Source organism: Haliotis asinina, chromosome 11 (assembly GCF_037392515.1).
Source record: "Haliotis asinina isolate JCU_RB_2024 chromosome 11, JCU_Hal_asi_v2, whole genome shotgun sequence".
Lineage (NCBI taxonomy): Eukaryota > Metazoa > Mollusca > Gastropoda > Lepetellida > Haliotidae > Haliotis > Haliotis asinina.
Window position 1 is genome coordinate 9,921,176 of NC_090290.1, and position 25,025 is coordinate 9,946,200.

At 40.6% G+C, this 25,025-nt stretch overlaps 1 protein-coding gene across 1 annotated transcript in view; it reads right to left on the reverse strand.

The window, feature by feature from the left end:
* Positions 1-9,667: 9,667 nt before the first annotated feature.
* Positions 9,668-25,025, reverse strand: part of LOC137256059 (neuronal acetylcholine receptor subunit alpha-10-like) — a 52,088-nt gene continuing 36,730 nt past the window's right edge. The window contains exons 2-8 of the mRNA XM_067793741.1: positions 22,065-22,167; positions 20,087-20,229; positions 16,955-16,999; positions 15,530-15,639; positions 14,359-14,900; positions 13,243-13,439; positions 9,668-10,125 (exon numbers count right to left, since the gene is read on the reverse strand). Of these exons, the coding sequence (XP_067649842.1) occupies positions 9,769-10,125; positions 13,243-13,439; positions 14,359-14,900; positions 15,530-15,639; positions 16,955-16,999; positions 20,087-20,229; positions 22,065-22,140 (1,470 nt within the window). The 5' untranslated portion in view covers positions 22,141-22,167 and the 3' untranslated portion in view covers positions 9,668-9,768. The remainder of the gene's footprint in view (positions 10,126-13,242; positions 13,440-14,358; positions 14,901-15,529; positions 15,640-16,954; positions 17,000-20,086; positions 20,230-22,064; positions 22,168-25,025) is intronic.

The following is a 25,025-nucleotide window of genomic DNA, read 5'->3' on the forward strand; positions in this document are numbered from 1 at the left end:
AGAATCAGTCAAGGCCGATAAACAATGTACATGATAGTCACCTGGAGGGACCTGATTGTTCTCATTGACGATTTCTCCAATACTACAGACATGTTGAACATGTTACAGCTATCCTTGTCTGGATCCCATGCTTTGACCTGATCAACATACATTGATCATGAGAACAGAAACTTCCACAGCTCTCGTATATATACATATGTTATTATCATTGTTCCCTCGAAGACTTTTGTGTTTTGTTTACCGAACTCAGAAATACCGCTCGTATATAACGACAGGCTGGCGAGTCTGGTCCACACAGTCTAGGGATTGATATCATGAGCATCGATCTTCGTTTGGGGTACGATGACATCAACCAAGTTAGCGAACCTGATCGCACAATCTCGATAGAAACCTCCTATGACTAGTATGTAATACTGAAAAATAGTTCTAACCAGGATCGCCACTGCTCTCTCTTACGGATGTCTGCTTAACCTTTCCTAACCTGTATATTTCTGGGCTGTGCTCTTCTCTGGCAAAGAGCAAATGCTGTCAAGAATTATATACCAAATGCTATATAACTGAGCCGGTTTTAAGGAAGCTGGCAATAGCTCCTACTGGCTAAGTCAACAAGCTGTTTTTCTAAGTGAAATTAAAACCATTATCACCTTACGGTTACATGATACAGCAGCTCAAACATGGCGCGCAGAAATTTCGAATTCTTTCAAGGGTACCACGTGTCGCGTATTCAAAACTGGATTTGAACAATATATCGCATGCATCCGTTTCTCCTTGGCTCTTAAATTTCTCTTGGTTAGAACTTCCTACAATCGTTTACCTGTAGCATTTGTACAAAATTGCACCCGAAGAAAGAACGTGTAATCTCAGTGACACATGTGATGCTGGCGATGACTTCCATTACATTTTACTTTGCCCATTCATCAAACATCATAGGAAAATTTATATCTCAAACCATTTCTTAAAAAAATATGTATGTGTTAAAATGTTACGAATTGTGTAACTGTAAACAAATCAGGTTTTTTTTCAAACACATGTGTATATTTTGTGATGCTGTCATGAAAACAATATTCCCTGCAACGCATTCCGTCATCCCATGAACTCCTAACTGTATATTTGTGCCTTTTCCATCTGGTGCGGCGTAATGAAGGTTCTGTTGTGTTCTGTCAGTGTTCTATCTTGTTCCTGTACCGAGGCAATTAACTTGTTGTTATTGATAAAAATTCGACATTGGAGAAAAAAAATGAAGAAAGATCCGTTAGTTGCTTGAGACACTATTTCAGTCAGCTCTAGTGGTACTACATTTCAGTATAGTCTCCTGTAGATAGAGCTGGAATATTGCTGAATGGGGCGTTAAGCGACCACTAACCAACCAACTTCTCCTCTACACAAGTAACACTTACTGCAGCTAAAGGGTATTTCGGTTCACACGTCCATCACGCTTTGGTATCTCTTCCTTTCTGGCTCATGGGTGTTAGCATATCCCAAATGACGCTGTTACAAAACCTTGACATCTTGTAAGTTACAGAACGTCTGTGGGTATTTTGAGAGCGCTTCAATTAGATTTTGTTGCGCATCATAAGGTCGTTTTAGGCACAATCGTGGTATATTTTATGAGCGTCGCTTTCACTTGTTTTGAATCTGAGCGTCAAAGGTGCCGGTCATTCCTTACGGTTAAAAGAGAGAACTGTTCTGAAGCGTTTCTGACATACTTACAGAATATGATTCACATTACGTACGTGTACGTATGTTCATTTTTGCAAGATAGTTATCACCTATTTTCGAAATATTCCAAAGGCTCACTAAATGTGTGCCTTGTTTACAAAAATAGTTTAAAGCGTTTATACTTATCAAGGGTTTTTTTTGTTTTGATTTCGCCATGATACTGTCATATGTTAATGTATCTTAACATCTTCAACACACTGGTTACTACTAGCATTACCCAGCTAGTAGAGACGACTACCAACACTGCAATATAATGTTAGCTATTAGACTATGACCTCGTGCACGTACGAACGAACAGGGTTTGGCCTTGTATATCACGAGGGCACCTTTCCTGAGAGCAGGTATGAAAGATAAAATGAAGTATAGTGATCCAAACGGTGACAGTTTAAGGCGAATACATCCTAAGCTGTAACATGTCCATAGGTTTCTATTTTCACCGGGATCGGGTGGTCACGCTCGCTGACTTGGTTGACACATGTCAACGGTTCCCAATTGCGCAGATCGATGCTCATGTTGTTGATCACTGGATTGTCTGGTCCAGACTCGATTATTTACAGACCGCCGCCATATAGCTGGAATATTGCTGAGTGCGGCGAAAACTATACTCACTCACTCACTCATTCTATTTTCACACTTTTTGAGTACTCTTCAACAACACTGTCAGTCTGAAATATATTTGGGACAACAACATATCCAACACAACCAACTCCGCCTGCTTGTTGAGGGATCGGGTGCTATGGCAAACAGTTCCTCTAGGTGACATCGTATGGACCGTAATTTTGTGTTGTAAAAGTATTTGGAAGCAATCGTACTGTTATTATGATACTATCTAAATATTGGTAGTTTATACTTGTGGATGCTGTACTTGCAATATAACTATTCCGAATTGCTTAACTTCATTATACACGCACGCGTCCTTGGTGGCAAATTCAATCAGCTGACTCATCACTTTTTGTCTTTATATTTTTGGTCTCTTTGGTCACAGAATGAATTCGTTTTGGGGAACATTAGCTCAGTGAGGATGTCATTTCGTTTTCTGGAAAATGGACATAGCGCGTCTATCAAACTTCCACCATATCATTTGCATTCACTGGTCACAAGTATAAACGTTTTGTTCTATAAATGGCGAGAACATTTCTATCTAGTTACGATTGGACGTCAAGTTAACGGACCCCTTCAACTTTTGGGGGATTCACATTCCACACTGAGCCCCTTAGTCCAAAAGTGCTATAAGCCCACCAATGAAAGTTGGGCTGAAAATAACGGTAACTGGTGACGTACGTTTTCGAGTTGTCCCGGCCCAGGTTCCACGACACTAAATCAGAATCACGTGCTCCCTGAGAGATTCGCGTGTGTAAACATCTACAGAGATAGGGACATGTGACAGCTGTGATTGGATGAAATAGTGTTGTAAGATGTTTATTTTTTTTAATTGAAACTGACCACAATTTAAGTATTTAGTGCGGCACTTTTATCACCCTGACTTGTGCTTGTGTATATGCAGATATTTTCAGATAAGTAAGTGACATTTGGTGCGGAATTGGGGGTTGATGTGTTCCGCTTCCCGTACTTGGAAACTTAGCCGGACAATTTGGCCTTAAATTGTGTTTTATTGTACTTTAAAGGCCAAATTGTATCTATGTGTACATCTATGGTAGCCTTCTTTAAAAAAAAATACGAGGTCATTTTGTACGACTATGGGGAAACATTTGGTGTTGTGTAACATGGCAGCACCAGTACGACGTATGGAGCATTAGTGCTCGTCCTATGTATTTGTGATTTCCTACGTCTCAAACACACACCAGGGCTACAGACGATGCAGCAGCTATGTTATCCCCTCCCAGAAGTAAATGTAGTCATTTCAAGAGGTGTCATTCTCAGACTATTGATTCGATTAGCAGAGGATGTCGCACAGTCGTTGAGGACGATGGTGACACGGCCCTAGAATTACGACGTCGTGTTTGAGAAGCGACATAACCGTCGTATGTACATATTTCTTATCAGCGTTTTCTGATCTCTTCTTGGTGATACTCCAAACACGCACATCCACATAGCGACCCGAAATCCTTGTAGCAATCATCGTATGAATGGATCCCTGAACGTTGTACATTGGGTAGTCTTGAAGGATCCAAATGAACGAGTGAGTACATAGTACACAGCGCCGCAAGTGTCAACATAAGCCTTCACCTAATGAAGGAGTAAGAGTTAACTCTGACATGTCGTATAAAGAACTCAGAGAAGGCGTAATAATACCCATGACACGCGTTTTTATTCATGCTCGTCCAAATTCTGAAAGCCTTTCAAGACCTTTCTCTGAGATTTAACCTTCGTATCTATCTATACAAGTGAGAGAGCGATGGGGTAGCTTAGTGGTTAAAGTGTCCGTGTGACATCGGCGAAGGTTTGGGTTCGATTCCCATCATGGGCAGTGAAGCACACAATGTGACGACAACCCTTTGTGGTGTTGGGATGTTGTTGGTATTGTCGGCATAATGGCAGAAACGTCGGAAATCCACATCAATATTCTCAGATTCATGACATCGTAATTCTCACTCAAAGTGATACAACGCTTGCCTAATGTATTCAGGATTAGCAAGTAAAAGTATTACTCTTTTGGGAGTTCAACGTGGCATGTGAAGGTATTGAGACCTATACGATGATCTCAGTATTGGAGCAAGAAGAAGTACGTATTGATCATGACGTATTGAATTAATGATCCTCTAATGGCTAAAACCGCTTGAGGGTCCACTTTGCTCTCCCTAAAGTTGGCTTGACCATGATAACCTGAGGACCGTGCCTATCGTTACAGCTGTTGAACATCGGGTCTTAAATTTGTCGGGTCACCTCCGCCATCAGAAAACATTTAGTTGGATACGGTCATTTTCACAAGACTTCTGATAGGTTTCAAATCTGAAGTGTTACCTGTTATAGCCATTGATGACAAACATACTTACTATATTGTCTAATACAGACATTATTAGACCACCGCCGTATAGCTGGAATATTGCTGAGCGCGGCGTAAAACTAAATCCACTCAGTTACTCACTAACATAGTCGATGGAACTACCATAAAGGAACACGCACATCGAACTGTCTGTAGCTCGAGACAAGCGGGATGTGAAAACCCAAGTGCCACTGGTTTAATTGAATATATGAGTAGCATGTTCCAACGACAGAAATTAAGCTATATACATAGTTTTTTTACGTTTCTGTCTCAGACTTTGCTAATGCGTCATATTCCTGTGACGAATATGTGTTACATGGCACTCACGGTGTTTATATTTAATACCTATACATGATGTTCATAATGGGGAAGCCATGTTCAGATAAAGCTGACGGAAAGACCTGTTGTTCTGATGATGGTCGTTGCATCCATGCATCTGTGGCCAGATACAGACAAAACGCATCCGAAGATGCTCACAGGCATATAGAGTCTTATAGTGGTACAGTAATCTTTGCTGAGGAAAACATGTTCTGTGTCAGTATGATCAGTTTGTGGAAGTGACAAATGTCCTAGGCGTATCTTGGATTCCTAAGTAGGAGCATTCCTCGAGATCTTCATTGCAAAGGTTTCCGCATATTCACAGATTGTGAACCACACAAAGGTTAACAGATAACAACAGATCAATGATTTCAACATCGTTTCCCTTTTTATTTGTGTAACTTTCTTTCCAGTTCCAGTGACAAATAAATGACAATTGCTAGAAGGATGAGTGCAATAGGACATCGCTTCTTTTAACTACAATAAACTAGGTTGAACAAAATGCTTGAGTTGTACTATGTTGTATTTACAGACAATGATATATCTCGATTCAAACATATTACATGCAAAATATAGAACCAATCCATGGAAGATTTATATTGGACGCCGTAATAAGTGGAACAAACATGAATATCATTTTTCAAAACTAACGGTAATATAATGACTATGTCCTATACTGCTTCAAACGGAAAATGTACAACAACGAAGTACGAGTTCGCGATACACGTATTGACAGTGTTCAAAACTCCCAAAATTTCAAGCCTGACAGTCGGACTGGTAACTTGAAAATATTACCAGTCCGGATACAAACTTACCTGTCCGGTTTTCAACAATAAAAAACGAAAATAATCAGGTTTCTGAATGCCGTCTTTGCTGAATGTAAGCTACATGGCCTGGTTTTCAAATCTGTTTCTGCCTCACAGTCACAATCAACAGTCAAATCTGAGTCACTGTCTGAGTCGGCAGTGCAATTTGTTTTTCAGCAGCAGGAAGCCCATCAGCAAAAGCAGCTAAATGCTGTTGAAACACCAACGGACTCTTCAAAGCTTTTTTGGACCTGGGTAAGAGGTCAGGTCTTCTGTGATGATTTGATTCCATCTGAACCTGTCTGCTGATACTAAGAAAAGTATACTTTTAGCCAGTTAGGCAACTTAGGGGTAAAATATCTACCAGATCACCGGACTGGCAACTTTTGAAATTAGACCGTCCAAGATGAAAATAGACCGTTCCGGACGGTCGGGTAGGCAGGAATTGTAAACACCGTGTATTGGAAGGATGGATGTTGAGAAATATTAACAGCCACATTGCAGTTATTTTGGAACTGAATGGGTTTAATGTATACGTTCATCAATTATGAATACAATCCTGTGATACGAGTTTCTTGTATGTAACATTGGAAACAAACACGAACTGTATGAACAAACCAAGACCCTCCCTCAAACAACTGATCATTTACATTAAATAGTTGAACTGAAACAAGCGACTTTCAAATAACTGAGTTGATATGTAAAGCTCAGTATGTTAGTCCCTGACGAAATGCGACTTACCGAAGCGAAATCTCATGGCTTTATACTTTTATCATTATCATACACTATACGTAATTGTTTTGAAACTTTTCGATGGAATCTTGCCTTCGATTTTCCCCAAACGGTCCAATGATGCGATTCAAACATATAATATAAGTACACTGTAATGACACGTTTTTAAGTTCTGATTTCATAAAAATGCCAAGATAAACCAACCCTGAAATGACTAAAAACATTATCTGTAAAGTAAAGAAGACATTTTGAGGCGGGTATTATTATGTTTGCACCGTAGACATACAACAACTGTACCTCAGAATTCGCCCTCGCTGGTGAAAACAAACCGGATATTGATTTTCATTGTGTGGGAAACCTAGCGAGAAGATGTTTTACATGGACTTGAATAGTCGGGTATGGCACCGACGAAACAACTGGTCGAACAATGAGCAACGTGGAATCTTATCACGGCACATAGACGCCTAATCTGTTAATTCACTGACTTACTAGCAACATAGATGGTTGGGGATATAATGTACACCATGGGACGAGAAGGGTGAATATATGTATGGCATGAATATGTTTTTCACCACATGGTGCTGACAGACATTGTGAACCAGTCAAATATGAGGTTCGGAATCTTGAGACGCAGCTGTGCCCAGTTAAGTGCACTGTGTTATGTCGCTTCCTCGTATAGGTATCTCCCTTACACCACCATTGTACGATCCGTACTGGGCATACCGTGCAATACCTTTGAGAGATCCAGAGCGTCCTGTACAACATTAACGTGAGACCCATACTGGGACTCTGTACACCTGCAATGTGAGATCCGTACTGAGACTCCACCCACCAATGTCAGGTCCGTACTGAGATTCTAACCACCAATGTGAGATAACAGCCCTGTCAGTCGCGACGCACTAATGCGAGATCCATACTGCCACTCCATCCACCAATGTGAGATCCGTTCTGAGATTCCACCCACCAATATCAGCTCTGTACTGAGACTCCACCTACCACTATGAGTTCCGCACTAAGACTCCAGCCACCAATGTAAGATAACCCTGTCAGACTCCATCCACCAGCATGAGATCCATACTGAGACTCCATCCACCAATGTGAGTTCCATACTGAGCCTCCATCCACCAATGTGAGATAACAACCCCGTCAGACTCCACCCACCAATGTGAGATCCGCACTGAGACTCCGGCCATCAGTGTGAGCTCCGAACTGAGACTCCACACACCAATGTAAGATCCCAGCCTTCTCAGACTCCACCCACCAGTGTCAGATCCCAACGATGTCACTTCAGCCACCAATGCGAGATGCCAAATTTCCAAGACTCCTTATACCAACGTGAAACCCCAACTTTGCCAAACTTTAAACCCGTCAGACGTCAACCAACAATGCGATATCCCAGTCGAGTCTTCCGTACTTCGCCAGTGCGAGATCTGATCGTCGTCAGGCTCCACCCACCATCGTGTGACACCAGTATGCAACCATTCTGACATACCCCTGCACCCGTACGCCACCCTAATAGCCCAAGGAAGAGGTTGGAGGTAGTGAGGCAAATATGTACAGAAGCGTGTGGCGAAACACGATTCCAGCTCCATGTGACTTCACACTGCTAGTCCACGAAGACAAATTCCCGTCCCATCCTCGACAAACTTCATTTCAAAAAGATCTGAAGTTAAACATTTATTTCATAGAGCTGTCAAACTGTGTGATATGCTACATCAAATTCTGAAAAAGAAGCTAAAAAAGACAATCACTGAAAGCAATGGAACCACCATAAAAAAAAGATCACTGGATGTCACCACAACATTCCTACAGCACAAATTGCAGCGGCAATAAAATGCATATTTTCCATACAGATGGACATGAAACATTTTGTAATTGTTGTCAGTTTGGGCAATATATATATAAAAAGTATGAATATATTTTACAATGAATGAGTCACCACGGATCACTCCAGTATGTTCATATATTAAACGTAACTCTACTATGCACGCGCACATCTGTCGTCAGCACCTAATTTGATATCCAGGATCCAAAATTACACCATGAACAGGTAGATGTTACAAACAAATACAGGTGGATACAACTAGCAAACTGACGATAGTGACAACCAATACAGAATAGACGGGTGAGAAATAATTATAAATACAACATTTTCTTAACTTGTAAATGCTGCAATATAGATATCATACAAATATGTGCATATTTTTAGAACATTTGAAAATCAACGGATCATAAATCCCATTTCATCACATATACCAATACACAAGACTGAATATATCTATGAAATTGCAATAAAATATACACATACATCTCAAACTCTGATACTCGGAAGAAAGTGTAAATCTTTTGATTTACGACATGCCAAACAATGTATACAAGCATCTTGCAGTCGTGTTGTGCGCTTTCAACAATACCTTTTGAATGGACACCTCTTTATTGACCTGACCTGTTTCTTGCGCTGTTCCATTCTCCCCGAGACGCCATGTGACGTCAAACGACCCTGCATTGACGGGTTCTGTGACACTGAGTCTGACGAGTTATCACTGTACCATCTGCTTGTTATTCTTCCCAGTCTGTCTCCAACAACTAATAGACTCACTCGCCATCTTGTTCCTTAAATCCATCTGAAACTCCACTAAACAGGTATTAATCCGTCCACACTTTGCATACTCAGTAGTAAGGTATCCTTCAAGGCATCAACTGACGGAGACCGTGATTCCCGGAGGATTTGTATACGTAGGTATCCGGTACCAGAAACTCGATTCTTAACGAACAGGGTATACAGAGGTGTGTCCGGATATCGGGATGGATTTCAAACATTGTCGAGAAAATCTGTCCTATCCTCAGAAAATCAACCCTTTCAATGTAAACAAATGTCCAGATGAGGGCAGGTCCAGACCTGAGGTTTGTGGTCTGAGGTCAGGTGACGATACAAAGTGTCTTCAAGAACAAATGTACAATCGATGTAACGAATGTTTCTCAGAGTATGCGCAGCTGTTCCTCCGGTTAAGACCTCACAGAAATCTTTCTGGACACTTTCCTATGTGTGCATAGTTCAGAAAATACAATCCACAGAAACAGAAATTCAAGAACAACCAGTACGATATCTTTTGAACATAATTTCATTGGAAATCATGGTAACGTAAAGGATGACCATATTCTTCACTGTCTAGACAAACGAGTAGACATGAACACGTATGGAATTGCCTGATCCTTGACCGGAAGTTCAAAACAATCATCGTAATTTCTTCAGAATGGACTTCCAAACGCTGTTGAGTGGGGAGAGGGAAGGAATATTCCTGCAGTCGTACATCCGGTGACAATGATAAATATTGTCATTAGAAGACGATCCAAAACTAGAGCCAACTGTTGCCATTCCAACTTTAGCTGATCACGCCTGTCTTGCTCAGCCAATCGCATTTCGTTTTTCTCTATTGTCTGGTACACCTTTTGTAGAACCCGCATGAACTGTCTTTCCGTGCTGTCACTGCCGGATGTAGCGCCCCCTGTGGGCAATTTCCGGGAGAACCGCGGAGAAAGGCCGCCATTTTTCGGCAGTTTATCTGCGTCATACACATCATAGTAATCTGTAGTTGGAACTTGATGCTGAAAAATGAGATCCATACTCCTGAAAAATGTTGTGGACACCTTCCTTTTACAAAATTATACCAACAGCAAAAGAAACGTCAGATTCGAAAAAATGAAATCGCACAGTAAGCGTCCATGTTTATGCCTTCGATTTCAAAAACTCGACAAAAACAGAGTTGCGTTTCTTTTGCTGTTCAGTATATTATAGTTAAATATGCTGATAAAGAAGCTCCGAATATCTGAGACAAAACGTATGTTTAGTGTTACCAATATGTTTGTTTTGTACACTCTAACGAATCCTCTAACGATAATATTGCCTTTTAATTGTTTGTTGTGAGACGTCGCGCACAGGAGTATTACGGCTGTATGGCCCCTGTCTGCAAACTGTCGAGTCTTGGCAAGAAAACCTAGTGGCTAACGTAATGAGCATTGATCTACGCATTTGGGAGGCTGTAGCATAATATTATGTAAACCACTTCAGTGACCACCCCATCCCCTTAGTAGCCATTCATACCTGGAGCTGTATTGGAACTGTATTGTATTGTTTGAGACCGAAACAAGATTCTCCATTAAGCGATATTGTGACTAGATGAAACAGACAGTATTCAATGTTTCAAGCATATATATGTTCAATATATATTTACCAATAAAAGAAATACTTGGATGTTATGAAGTATTAAAGTCTGACTGAACAGACGTTCCGTTTTCATGAATGCAACAGGTCGAGGACTTTAAAGGTTATTGTAAATTGTAAACCAAAAGTCACTGTGCTCTGTAATCTGATTGGCTGAAAAACATGATCAATTGGTATTAGATTACCGGAAACTGCAAGACTATTCACTGCGTATTGACACGTAAAGAATTGTTTTGTTGTGTCACCAACAGTGGTGACGTCATTCAAATCATATTGTGACGTGAAGTTAGAACGATGCTACCATGGGAACCAGCTGAAACGGCCAGCTGATGACACTTCACTGCTGTACTCCTACTCGATGTAAACAAGTGCAGACAGTAAAACCACCGTTGTTTACTTTTTGGTTTACAATGTCGATAAACATCATGTGTTGGTCAATTGCCGGGTGTTAATTATTGAGTATTTGAAGCACAGGAATATTTCATTTCAAATGAAATAAACATAGTATTTATATTGTGATAACTGGAAGACCGACACTCACCTACCCCACCCACCCCAACCCTCCCCCTTTTGAGACTAGGAGTTCTCGAAACAATTTACCTCCCCCTTATAACCTGGAGGTCGCCACTGGTTTCACTCGCTTTCGCGCCAGGGAGTCTTCAAATTTCAAAAGAAGGTTATGCATCATTGGGTGCCCGTTGATCAGTGTACGTGCGGATTCTGCTTGCGGTGGTTCCCTCTAGTGTGAAGGCATGAACTACAGTTCTGCACCCCGTTTTTGAATTCTCCATGATATCAGTACGGTATCTGTTTTCCACTTATCGTGAATTTTAATATTGCAAGGGGTTGAAACTTTCTCAGGTATTACATGAATGATCAGTGTATGCAATATTACTAGTAGCATTGTTGTTTCACAATTTTAGATTGTGAGTACTCCGAACGTTTTGACCTCACGGGATGGTTGTGGTTTAAACAAATAGACCAATGTCATCTCAGTTACCTGTTTGCAATACATAAAAAAATAGCAGCTTGTTTGTGTAAGTGTTTCTTTGTTTCTTGTACCAGTATTACGAAGTAATTATCCCGGACGTTTTCTCTGCACGTCGCGTGTATACTATTTTGAGTTGTTTCCCTTAGATCAGAGTTAGATGTAGATCAGAAACTCTGACCCTCCGAAACTTCTTTTAGTGACATATTCAGAAGTTGGTGAGTCAGATAGGTGGAAACTTTATGGATGAAGTCCTTTTTTATTCCGGTGATACGACGTTTCGATACAGATACAATACAAGACAGACAATCACGTTTCACTGGCTTCATCTCACTGTTACTGGACATCCCAACAGACTTCTTGTTTTCAAATTATCTGCTATGTGTATGTGTGTGTGTGTGTGTGTGTGTGTGTGTGTGTGTGTGTGGTGTGTGTGTGTGTGTGGTGTGTGGTGTGGTGTGGTGTGTGTGTGTGTGTGTGTGTGTGTGTGTGTGTGTGTGTGTGTGTGTGTGTGTGTGTGTGTGTGTGTGTGTGTGTGTGTGTGTGTGTGTGTGTGTGTACCATGGTTTCTATCACACCCATACATGATTACACAATGCCATTTAGAAGGTGGGCAACTGGTAACATATTTTATATTATTATATTTTATATTACACTTTCTTGTATTCTTTTCAGTTGAGTCCCATCCGAGAGACGAAGCCTCACCCTCAGCGTCAGGCACCTATTCGCCGGCACACAAAGTCATTCGTGTAGCCCGCTCAACCACCGCGACTTCCACTGACTCTGGGGGTGCGGTGACTCATCTCACAGACATTCTAGATTTTTTGTAATCCCAAATATAACATGTCACAACCATACTTGCTTCACAACGATGCACAAAAGTGCATCGAAACTTCGCTTAGCCTAGACAAAAACTTTGTTCATCCATAACTCTCTGACCCGAGAAGGTCTCGAGGTAGAATAGGCCTTCAGCAACACATACTTGCCACAAAGACCCGAGAAGGTCCCGGGGTAGAATAGGCCTTCAGCAACACATGCTTGCCATAAAGACCTGTGGAGGTCCCGAGGTAGAATAGGCCTTCACCAACACATGCTTGCCATAAAAAGGGACTATGCTTGTCGTATGAGGCGACTAACGGGATCGGGTGGTCAGACTCGCTGACTTGGTTGACACATGTCATTGGTTCCCAGTTGCGCAGATCGATACTCATGTTGTTGATCACTGGATTGTCTGGTCCAGACTCGATTATTTACAGACCGCCGACATATAGGTGGAATATTGCAGAGTGCGGTGTAAACCTAAACACACTCACTTCTTATCTCTCACCTTCTCACTTTTAAACGATGGTCCTATGCGACTGGGATGTATGAGATCCTCCATCAAATTCATTGTGCAAGTGTTGATAATGGTATTGCAACAATATTAATTCTATCCTAGACGGGGTAACAACTGGAACTTATTGTGGAGAACAATGGTCATGTTTTCCGAGATTCCCCAGTAGTTCAAACTTACCATTCCAACAGGGGCACTGTGTGACTCCGCTAGGTCTATCTTAATAAACATCATTTTGGCGAGGTAATTAAAAAATATGATCTTGACAACCCGTGGAATCTCCTGCCCCCTTGCTCCCTTGTGATGGATGTTGAGCGTTAACACTGTCATGCCAGTAGCGAACGACACTATCGCTATAGTAATCCCATAGTACAGACCTGCAACACAGAACAGCATTCACTGAAACGACACGACGAGAGTCCACAATATAGTTTTAAACTGGACAAAGTAGTGAATGAGTGTTGCTTTACGCCGTTTGTTGTGCTATCACAACCTAGGGGATCTTCACACCTCCACTTTTAGAGAATCAGCCTTAGGCATTCAACGTGATGGATAAACGCCTTAGCCACATGGCTAATGAATGTAAATTGTAGTACTGTCATTTCAAATGAAAACACCATTGTATCCACATCGCGAACAAAACAGGGTTTTGGAAATAGGCAAACGTTTATACTATAGTCACTTGGCTACAACAACGTGCCTAAATGATGGTTGTTGTTTTTTTAATGAAGGTCAGAACTTCTAACAGCGTACAACAAAAGCAAATAGATTAACAGTTCGCAAAAAAGAGAGCTTTACATACATATAATAAAATAACATAGACATATTTAGATTAAAGGTACTTAAGGACATACACTTAACATTCAAATGGCAACAATGTTATCTGTGTAACCTTCTTCTTGCTTTAGACAACGGGGAGAGGATATAGTTTTACGCCGCTGCTGCGAGGACATTGATTGCTATAGTCTCTCAGTACACGCAGAACAAGTGCGAGTTTCATATTGCTGCAAAGTCGTTGTTTACAGTTACTTCTGACTACTTACTACCGATAATTTCATCAATCTCTTGATCTTCGCGAAACGATATCGTCCACAACTACAATAAAACTGCCCCATAATAGAAGTTGAAAGTAAATCTGGTTTACGACCTTTATGTCCCAGCCTTGTTGCACAAACAGGGCTAAGTACATGAAACCAGCATAAACAAACCGGATAAATAACCAGATTCCCTTCGGAATGTCTTGAACACAGAAACGGTATTTTACTGCAGAGAACATTGGTTACCGAACATACATACCGATTAAAGGTAATAAATCCGACGTCGGGGGCATTTGTTCGGCTACAATCATTAAAAACACTGTCATTGATAGCAGAGTGGTGATTCCCATTGAAATTTTCTCCCCAGAGTCATTGGGCATATAGAATCCCAGCAGAGCAACCATGGTGATGAGGAGACAAGGCATCACCATATTGAACAAGTAAAACAGCGGTCTCCGTTTGATGAGGACAAAATATTTCATGAAAATGTACGGCTCCGGACAGCAGGAAAACAACACAGGGTCACGTGTCTGTACGTATTTGACTAGATGCCATTCCGTGCTAGGAATATAGTTCGACGTATCTCCCTCCTCGCCGACGTTCATGATATTGAGAGACGTTGCATCGTACGTCCACGACGAAAACTCCATACTGCAGTTTTGTTCGTCGAAGGGGAAGTGTTTAACGTCAATGGAACAGGAACTTTTGTAGATGACCATTGACAGGTACGTCACGTTGCCGTCTGACGTCACGATGACATTGGTGCTGACGCTTGACATTTCCTTACTTGTCACTTCCGCCCTGGACCGGAAGTAAACATAAATCAGTGATCTTGCGTTTCAACTCCGTTAAGAATAACAGGCGTTAATATATCTGACATGTATGTGTTGTATGCCACAATGGAAACTTTCATGCAATATTAACTTAATGATGGGCTCCAAACTGAGATATACCAATGCTGCCTCGCTCTACCGCTGATACAGACAAACCAGACATAATCCCTGTGTTCTTTGGGTCACTGTGACCTCACTCTTTACACCAGTCCTGCGGGTGTTGTCTGTGTTAAGTGTGTTACGTTGACATTTCAGTAATTTCATTGACTTCAAGTAATCTGCTAAAATCATGTTAATAGATCAACCAATTCATTTCTCTTCTCTACATTATGAAGAAATCCAAGTATACTTTTATGCATGGTTTGTTTTTGACAGTACATGTGGTATGGCGTAAGTGAAATGGGGCGAAAATAGGTAATAGGTGCAGAAGGGTCGTTTAGCCTAATGGTTAATATATTTATAGATCTGATGCTCGTTTCATCGAATGAAATGTGGCATACACATAACGTAAACTCAATAAACCAGCTCCCAACCTCGTTTGGTTTTCATAACACGAGCCTCAATAGTAACGTCTCTGTAAGGAGTTGACATACTTACGTATTGTATAGTACTATATCCGGCAGCCATATTGAATCGTATGGAATTCTTATTACGCTGATGTTTCCGTATTTCTCTGGTACCCAGGACAACTTTTTGTCAATCCAACCCTATGGTTAAAAAAACATGACTGAGATACTGTTCATGCATGGCACGTAGAACGTGTAAAACATTCACTGGCTGACCGTCATACAGTACGAGAAGTTACATCATAGAATACATTCTTCTCTTTACATTCATTCCCACTATCGTACCAGTGATGAGCGAGTGAGTTTGGTTATACGACGCACTCACCAATATTCCAGCTATATGGCGACCGTTTGTAAATAAAGTCTAGACCAAACACTCCAGTGCTCAACAGCATGAGCATCGATCTGAACCGTGAACAAGTCAGCGAGCCTGACCACCCGATTTCCTTAGTTGCCTCTTACTACAAACATAGTCGCCTTTAATTGGTTGCTGAAGGTCTATTCTACCCCGAACTTTCACGGGTCACCAGTGAGGAACGTTTAATATTATATAGTATTACAAAACTGCACTTTTCCCTGATTCAGTGTGACAGTGAGCACGTCAACATGAGACAAACAGGTATATCTCACTTAATGGTACGGTGAGTGAGTAGGTAATGGCGGAGCGTGAAAGGCGCAAGGCTGCTTTCGATAATATTCTGGATAAATAAGGATAAGTTAAGCACCGACCTGACAATTGACCCGTAGTCGCATGTAAGAGTGCTGCCCACTGGCGCTTAAAATTGCCATTGTGAGCGGAGGGGACCCAAGTTGTCCGCGAACAAATGTAGCTGCTACAGCGACCTCGTGGAGGTCTTATGAGAAAGACGTGTGCAGCTATGTCCGGAATTAGTTTTATCGTCATGAACTGCACGTGCATCAGCCTAAATCTGCACCCCTTTTCACAAACGAAGTGGGTTTGCTTATTGCCGGTCCAACTTATCCTTGTTTGCCAGTAGTTGTATAACGACTTGTCAACTTGATGTTGGCTGGAAGTTGGAAGGTATTCCAATACGTTCGCAACCACGGTGAAACCAGTTAGCACTGATTTGGTATTGAGACACCTTGAATAATTACCGCAACGCGATTCTATCCCATGATCTCATGTGTCCCCATGGGACATAACTCTTCATAACCAATTCAGACGCATATGACGAAAGAGCCAGCCGTGTCTAAGTTTAAACTGATACATCATGATGCTTTGGAGCATGTATTAGCAAGTGAGTGAATATAGTTTCACGCCGCTAATAGCAGCATTCAACCGAGGAGCACTAGAAATGGAATCAAACAAGAGCCTTCGGCGTGACGATCGAACGTTTTAGCCACTGGTCTACTCCATCGCCAACATGTATTTAGTAATTATAGGAACTGATTAAATTCATTCAGTGTGACCACACAGTTCGTTTCACCAACTCACCTGATTTATCCAGCAATTTGTTGTCATAATTTGATTCTTTTCATCCTGCAAAATAAAAAGTTAATTTGTCAACCATGTAACTAATAAGGTTATTTTTTTTAATCGATTAACACCATTTGGTTTCAAAATTCGTATGATTTTTTTTAGAAAATAACAAAGCGAAAACATAGAATGAAATGACCGATTCAACAATCATCGTACCGTAAACGCTGTTTAAAAGGTTGCAATGATGGCACTGGCATGATCAAGAAAGCTACATGCCAGTTTGACTTAACTACTCACTATTGACTTGTGTTTAAAGCAACACCGCTCAAAGAAATGTTACAGTCGATCAAACAGACCAATTGCCCCCACACAGTAGCTCTGAGCCCAAGAAAAGCTCTACTAAGATTAAAGCTGTTTCCTCAAATATTCCGAGCTTAAAGAGAAACATAACGTTCAATCTGGATGGCATTGATAGGCAACTTAAAAACGTGGCTTTTCTGGGCCTGCATGTGTGTGTCTTTTTTGTTGTTGTTGTGTTTTGGGGGGTGTTTTTTTTTTTGTTTTTTTTTTAATTTGTTTTTCGTTTGTTTTGTTTGTTTTTGGGTGGGTTGTTTTGGGGTTTTTTGGTGTATGTGTGTGCGTGTGTGTGTGCGTGCGTGCGTGCTTGTTTCTTTTTTATTTTTTGTGTATTTTTTTGGATCAGAATTAGTTTGGTTCACCTTTCACTCAATGGTCTAATTCATTTGCCTTTGCGTGTGTTTATGACCTGTGTTTTCGTGGGAAGGATACGCCCACCTTTCTTAGACAAAATAAACTACATGTATATCATCATTATCGGAATCATACAGCGAGATCTGGATATTGACGATGTTTCTGATGAAATAGTTTTGCGACTTTTGAAACTCACTTTCAGTTGGGCTGAAAGACAAACATAGTTTGTTGTCGATGTCATTCTGCCCAGCGTTGTTCCAGTGCATGTCATGTTTTCTCTAATCACCAAACCGGGCATAACATTTATTTTTATAAACCTGATTAATCAAAATCATCAAAAGACCGAAGATAAAAGGTCGAAAATCGGTTAAATGAACGACAAAACGATGTCGTTTTATTGAGTGCCCGATAACAGGCGTCATTATCCAGCGCTCGCTTCACATCAACGCACAATTCATGTCGTGATCCCAGCGCCACGAGGTCAAGTCAAGTTCATTGCTACACAATGGCTTGTCGTAACCTGATATAAATAGATTCGCCGTGAATGTATCCCCCTTCATTAAAACCAGCAACGACATCGAACTACACGCGACTTCGTCTACGATGACTAGGGCATGAGTCAACCGGAACATTCATTTCCATTCGCTGTGACTTGGTAGATTTAGTTGGATTATTTCAGGATTGAAATGACTCCTTCCTAGAACACCCGTGTCTCCAAGCTAAACGGGAAGAATAGGCAACCGTCTGTTTTAATCAGCACCACATCGCCGAAATGTACCTCGCTGATCGCAACAGAATGAACACATTTGATTGTTGGATTCAATTACAAGTCTTTCTGTCTTTTAATATCGGTTCGGCATCAACTGGGGCGCCATGAAGGCCTCCGATCACAGATGCCTACAAGACTGATTTTACCTTAGGAATCCAAGGTGTGATTTTACGTTTATCGCAGTATCTTGAATTTAAAATGTAAATGTAACGTCTTCTATAAAACGTTGGTACCAATTCGAAATGTGCATAATGTTTCTTAATTTGTAATTCTATTATCAAATGGTGATGATTATTTATATGAAAAACTGTAACTATTTGTAGCAGATTTTTCAATTCCGTTGAGTGGACGTGTCAGTCCATTTGTTTGAAGATGACAGAAGTATTTGGGATGCATGTTAGACTACAGATTTGCTCTGGTGATGTAGAGGATGGTGGTTGTAGTAGTAGTGGTAGTAGTGGTAGTAGTAAGTAGTAGCTGTTGTAGTTTTAGTGGTTGTAGTAGTAGTGTAGTAGTATTAGTATAGTAGTAGTATTAGTATAGTCGTAGTAGTGGTGGTGGTTGTAGTTGTAGATGTAGTAGTAGTAGTTGTAGTGGTAGCAGTAGTTGTAGTAGTAGTAGCAGCAGCAGCAGCAGCAGTAGCAGCAGCAGTAGTAGTAGTAGTAGTAGTAGTAGTAGTAGTAGTAGTAGTAGTAGTAGTAATAGTAGTCGTAGATTCCACTCGTGATCATACGTGCTAGAGTCACAAACACAGTCGTTTTCAGGACCATAGCAATGACAGCAGTCAGACTAACGGTATGTACAATCCTTGCTGCTAACCATTCCTGTGCAGGTCATGTCTGGTCAGAAGGGACCTTGCCAACCTGATTAGACCTTAACCTCACAATTGCTCCGTTATTTTCAGTGGACGGAGATCGGTTGTACACGAGAGACTGGCAGATCATGTCCTTGCAAATGTCAGATATTATCATGACATTGGGGACCTGTCCGTATCAGTTCTGTTTATCCAGGAATGTCTAACACAGGACATTTCTACTCAGCTGCATCAGCTGCAGAGATATACTTAAAACAGTATATACTGATGTTTACTTGTGGCTAAAAGAATTAATCGATGGTAATGTATTCGGTAGGGTATCGTGTATAAACACTTGTTGGTACTTGTTGGTACAATCTAACAAGTAGTCTTGAAGCTCTGATACTTGTTTCTAGGACATAGAGTACAACAGCAAAATCAGCGATAACACCAGGTGTTCCTGTGAAGGGTAGGCATATCCTGATCTACCGGTGGCACAAACGACCCGACACGCACGACTCCCATCCCCAACACACCCATTGACAAAGACTGGCAAAATATAAGTATATTTTTGCTTGCCATTGCTATCGTTACATGTAAGCATAGCACTCAATAAAGAGACTTGCATCAAAAGAATTGACATCTCCCGTCTTTTTGTTCTTTTACACACACCTTGTGCTATTCTCCTTCAAGATGACGAGATGACGAGATGACGAGATGACGAGATAGCGTTTGGGTGATTCTGAGGTATGATGCAACCGTGTTGGAATGTAATGCAAAATGGCTGACTGTGTCTTGAAGAACAGTCACCTCAGACACTTTGCGAAATGTGGACATGTGACAAACATTTGCCCGTAAACGTTTTTGAACTTACTATGTCAATGATCTGGGCCAGGGCCACGCCCATTGTAACGTTCAAAGCACCCGAACCGTTGACGAAGGGTTTAATCCTCTTGTCGTAAGTCTTCAGAATGTCCCGCACTAGTCTGTACTCCTGCTCACTGCAAGTCACCAATGCTGGAACGACATGAGCTGAATTAGAAATACGCCAGAAAGGTAATCGGCAATTCAATGTGACCTTTGACATTGTTTGGCATATTCATGCATTAGTCATCATACAATCTACGTAAAACCGACAAACTGTATTTAACAGGGAACGTACGTCTGTTTAATCCTGACCCTCTGGTATTTTGAGTTTTCCTTTTTTCATCTATCCGTCTCCCTTCGAGTTAATGTCGAAATTCGAGGGAACTTTGAGGGTTCCCTCGTAATAAGGTTAGAAATACCTTGGGGTAAATTTGCAGTGAAGCACGAAATAAAATATTGTCAAGTGCAATGTATGAGACTAGTTTACACGTCTATATTGTCAAGTGCAGTGAATGAGATTAGTTTACACGTCTATATTGTCAAGTGCAGTGAATGAGGCTAGTTCACACGTCTATATTGTCAAGTGCAGTGAATGAGACTAGTTTACACGCCTATATTGTCAAGTGCAGTGAATGAGATTAGTTTACACCTCTATATTGTCAAGTGCAGTGAATGAGATTAGTTTACACGTCTGTATTGTCAAGTGCAGTGAATGAGATCAGTTTACACGTCTGTATTGTCAAGTGCAGTGAATGAGATTAGTTTACACGTCTATATTGTCAAGTGCAGTGAATGAGATTAGTTTACACGCCTATATTGTCAAGTGCAGTGAATGAGATTAGTTTACACGTCTATATTGTCAAGTGCAGTGAATGAGATTAGTTTACACGCCTATATTGTCAAGTGCAGTGAATGAGATTAGTTTACACGCCTATATTGTCAAGTGCAGTGAATGAGATTAGTTTACACGCCTATATTGTCAAGTGCAGTGAATGACATTAGTTTACACGCCTATATTGTCAAGTGCAGTGAATGAGATTAGTTTACACGCCTATATTGTCAAGTGCAGTGAATGAGACTAGTTTACACGTCTGTATTGTCAAGTGCAGTGAATGAGATTAGTTTACACGCCTGTATTGTCAAGTGCAGTGAATGAGATTAGTTTACACGTCTATATTGTCAAGTGCAGTGAACGAGATTAGTTTACACGCCTATATTGTCAAGTGTAGTGAACGAGATTAGTTTACACGCCTATATTGTCAAGTGCAGTGAATGAGATTAGTTTACACATCTGTATTGTCAAGTGCAGGGAATGAGACTAGTTTACACGTCTGTATTGTCAAGTGCAGTGAATGAGATTAGTTTACACGTCTGTATTGTCAAGTGCAGTGAATGAGACTAGTTTACACGTCTGTATTGTCAAGTGCAGTGAATGAGACTAGTTTACACGTCTGTATTGTCAAGTGCAGTGAATGACATTAGTTTACACGTCTATATTGTCAAGTGCAGTGAATGAGATTAGTTTACACGCCTATATTGTCAAGTGCAGTGAATGAGATTAGTTTACACGTCTGTATTGTCAAGTGCAGTGAATGAGACTAGTTTACACGTCTGTATTGTCAAGTGCAGTGAATGAGACTAGTTTACACGTCTATATTGTCAAGTGCAATGAATGAGACTAGTTTATCTTCTGATGGAATGGTCTGATAATGTTAATATTTAATACGTTATGCAGATTTCATGCAACTGTGTCTTCTCATTTTCTCCTGTCTATAAACATGTGTACAGCATTTCACTGAAGGTATTTGTCAGATTTTGTCATGTGATTTGTGACGTCATGAACAGAGGACGACATATCGTATTTGTTCATAATGAACCTTTCGAGATAACATGGTTTACAGCGAAAAATCAACAATGAAAATCAAAAGTTAATCCAAAAGTTACTGTATTATATTAATGTATTATTTTAAATGCATTCCACTTACCCAGCATCCCTCCGATAATTAAACAGGTAGGGATAAAGCCATTCGTGAACATCCTGGTAGGTTTAACAAGCGTCATGGTGACGGCTGCTGAAACTGGAAAACTCTGGAAACGAAACAAACGAAGTTGTGAGGACGTTACCCAAACATTCTATATAGCAACATGACGTCACAGGCTCCGTAGCTCACCGGAGGTGTCTGGAATATTAACGTCATTAATCAGAGTATTTGCAATTAGGACTAAGTTTGCCATACCAAAGGATACCACCTCTGAATGCTTCTTTACAGGGGTTTTCACCGCGGTTTGCAGATCATTGCACAACTGTCATTGTGTTTTAGCATTATGTGAATGCAACTGACGTTACAGTATTGGTTCTGCGTTGACCAAAGATACATAAAAACCTAACTGGTTCACCAGTTTTCGGGCTAATCCGCTAAAGTACTTTATTTAGCCCTAACACCTAGGATTTCATTACAAAGTCTGTGGCAGTGTTAGCAATCCACTGGATGAATATGATTACAAGTGTTGGTGACATCGCGTGTGAAATTGCACCAGTCAGTAAGTGCGTAACCACGCAGTTCTTCTCAAATGTACAGTATCAAGATTTCCTTTCAAAGGTTGCTCAAGTTAGCACATATAAATCTGGGTTTACAAGCAGATTCTGGCAAATGTAAAAATGTTGTTCGTTCAGTCAAAACACTATCAAATATGATGTAACGTTAACTTCAGGTTTCTATTTTCTGAGACATGAGAAAAGGGGTTATTAAATTTGTGAATGAATACTAGGACCTAATACCCGTATTAGAGATGACATATGTTATTCTATTGTCTCCGAGTACGTAAATGCCAACCAATACTCGCTTGATATACCGCGGTGAGAACACCTATATTTGAACTGTACGTTCTGTTCATGACAGCCAGCTTCTCGTATCACAGAACAAAGACTGAGTGAGTTTAGGTTTACACTGCTTCTAACACTGTTTCAGCAATATCACTGCAGGGGACACAAAATGGGCTTCAGACATTGTACGCATGTGGTGAATCGAACCTGGGTCTTCGGCGTGACGAGCGTAAGATTTAACCACTAGGCTACAATAACACCCCCACCGAACAGTGATCTTCCTGGAGTTCAGGACTAAGTGAGTGAGTGAGTTAATATTTAACGTTACATCGGCAGTATTGCAACCATATCGTGACGAGAACATTCTTGAAAAAAGGAATTGATGTATATGGTAAAAAGAACCTGTCGACGAAGGACAGTAAAACATGTAGCATATCACAATAAGAAATAAAACTAGCGTGAAAAGTTAAAACTAATTTCACTATTCAGACAATACAGCATAAAAACAGGCTATACTATAGATCGCCAACAGCTGAAGGTAGATCACCATACTAGAGGCCATGGGGACCTACAGTACTTCTGCTACCTGCATGGTCCCTAGCTGGATTTACACCATCCCCTCAGCTGCTGGTGATTGTATGCAAGATTAGCCACAAATTTAAATGACAGAAATACTACTACAGATGTTTTGGGACTTACGTACCCTCTCAGGAGGACAATTATTTTACGGTAATTCAACCCCCCTTGAGGATACAGCCACTACCAATCTCAGTTACTAATTAACTTCCAATCATAAGATACTTATGTATTTACAATTCGGACGACAAATCTAATTCTTTTTAAAATGCAATAATTAAATGAGAATTTTCTAAAAAGGTCCTTCATGGTTCTTGATTTGAAATAATTGTCCCTTGTGACGGAATATTCAACACAGTCAAGCAAGTTCAGAACTAAGTGCATTTGTGAGCCTCCTGTGGGCATTTAGGAGATAAACCTACTGTGTTTGAAAATCAGAGACATGCTGTACTGAATTGAAGGCGACTAAATTTCAATTGGAACCGAACGCGCAGTGTGAGGTTTCAACTGTAATATTTTTTCGCCATCAATTCGGTACAGCATGTCTCTGATTTTTCAAACACAGTAGGTTTATCTCCATTCTACCATGACCCATTTAAAATCGAACTTCCTCGCTCTGTGGAAGACACTGCGTGATCCGGCAAGGGATGAGAGGCGAGTTAATCTCTTCTGTGAATGGAGTGGTTGGTGCCTTTCGTATTTTTTAAACATTTCAAAATAAAAAATATTCTGTCTAAAGAAAACAAACAACAATTTGTTCAAGTAAATAATGTAATGCCTAAGAGTTTGTGTTTATTATCCCAACTCTACACGACTGAAACCAGCCTATTGTTGTGTTTCCCGTGATACTCTACTCCTTTGGTTACACAATAATGGAATCGTCTGACCTACTTATTTTCATGGAAGTAGAGTTACTCAACAGCTTGAAATAGCGGACGAGAGAGTGTTTACATTTTGCGAAAATTTGAAATTTGACATGAAAGTGGAAAATACTTGACTGGATGTCGAATCAGAACCCTCCAGAATCGAAAAATAGATGCTTTTGTGATAGACCTACGATCTGTATCTCATCAAAAACTGTTGATTTTTACGCTCGGCGAGTGTCGACTGTGCTTTCATGTACTTGCCTCCACCCCAGCATGCGGCAAGAGAGTGACGGTGCCGTTTTGTAAAAATGTGTGTACTGGCCACTAACTTGGGATTCCTGGAAACTTTGTTTTTATCATGGATGTATTGAGGCCAAGTTTTTCTCAAAGTGTATGAACATAACAGTGACTGCCTTGCGAGGATGATGGCAGAGCAGAACTCCGGTAGTTCATTTTTTTCAAAAAGATATTATTGTGACATGATGGAGTATGAGTAGCATAAATTTGGTGTTTCGCCAGAACCGTTATCTTGCGAATTTCCCATTCTAAATGGAAACATATATACCATATTCCAGGTAGGTAAATGTTTACTAACGTTTTGCTGCACAATTTTGTATAGATAGGGGTGTATTTTGGCAAGACATTCTGATTTATGTGTTAGCTATTGTTTATGTTAGGGG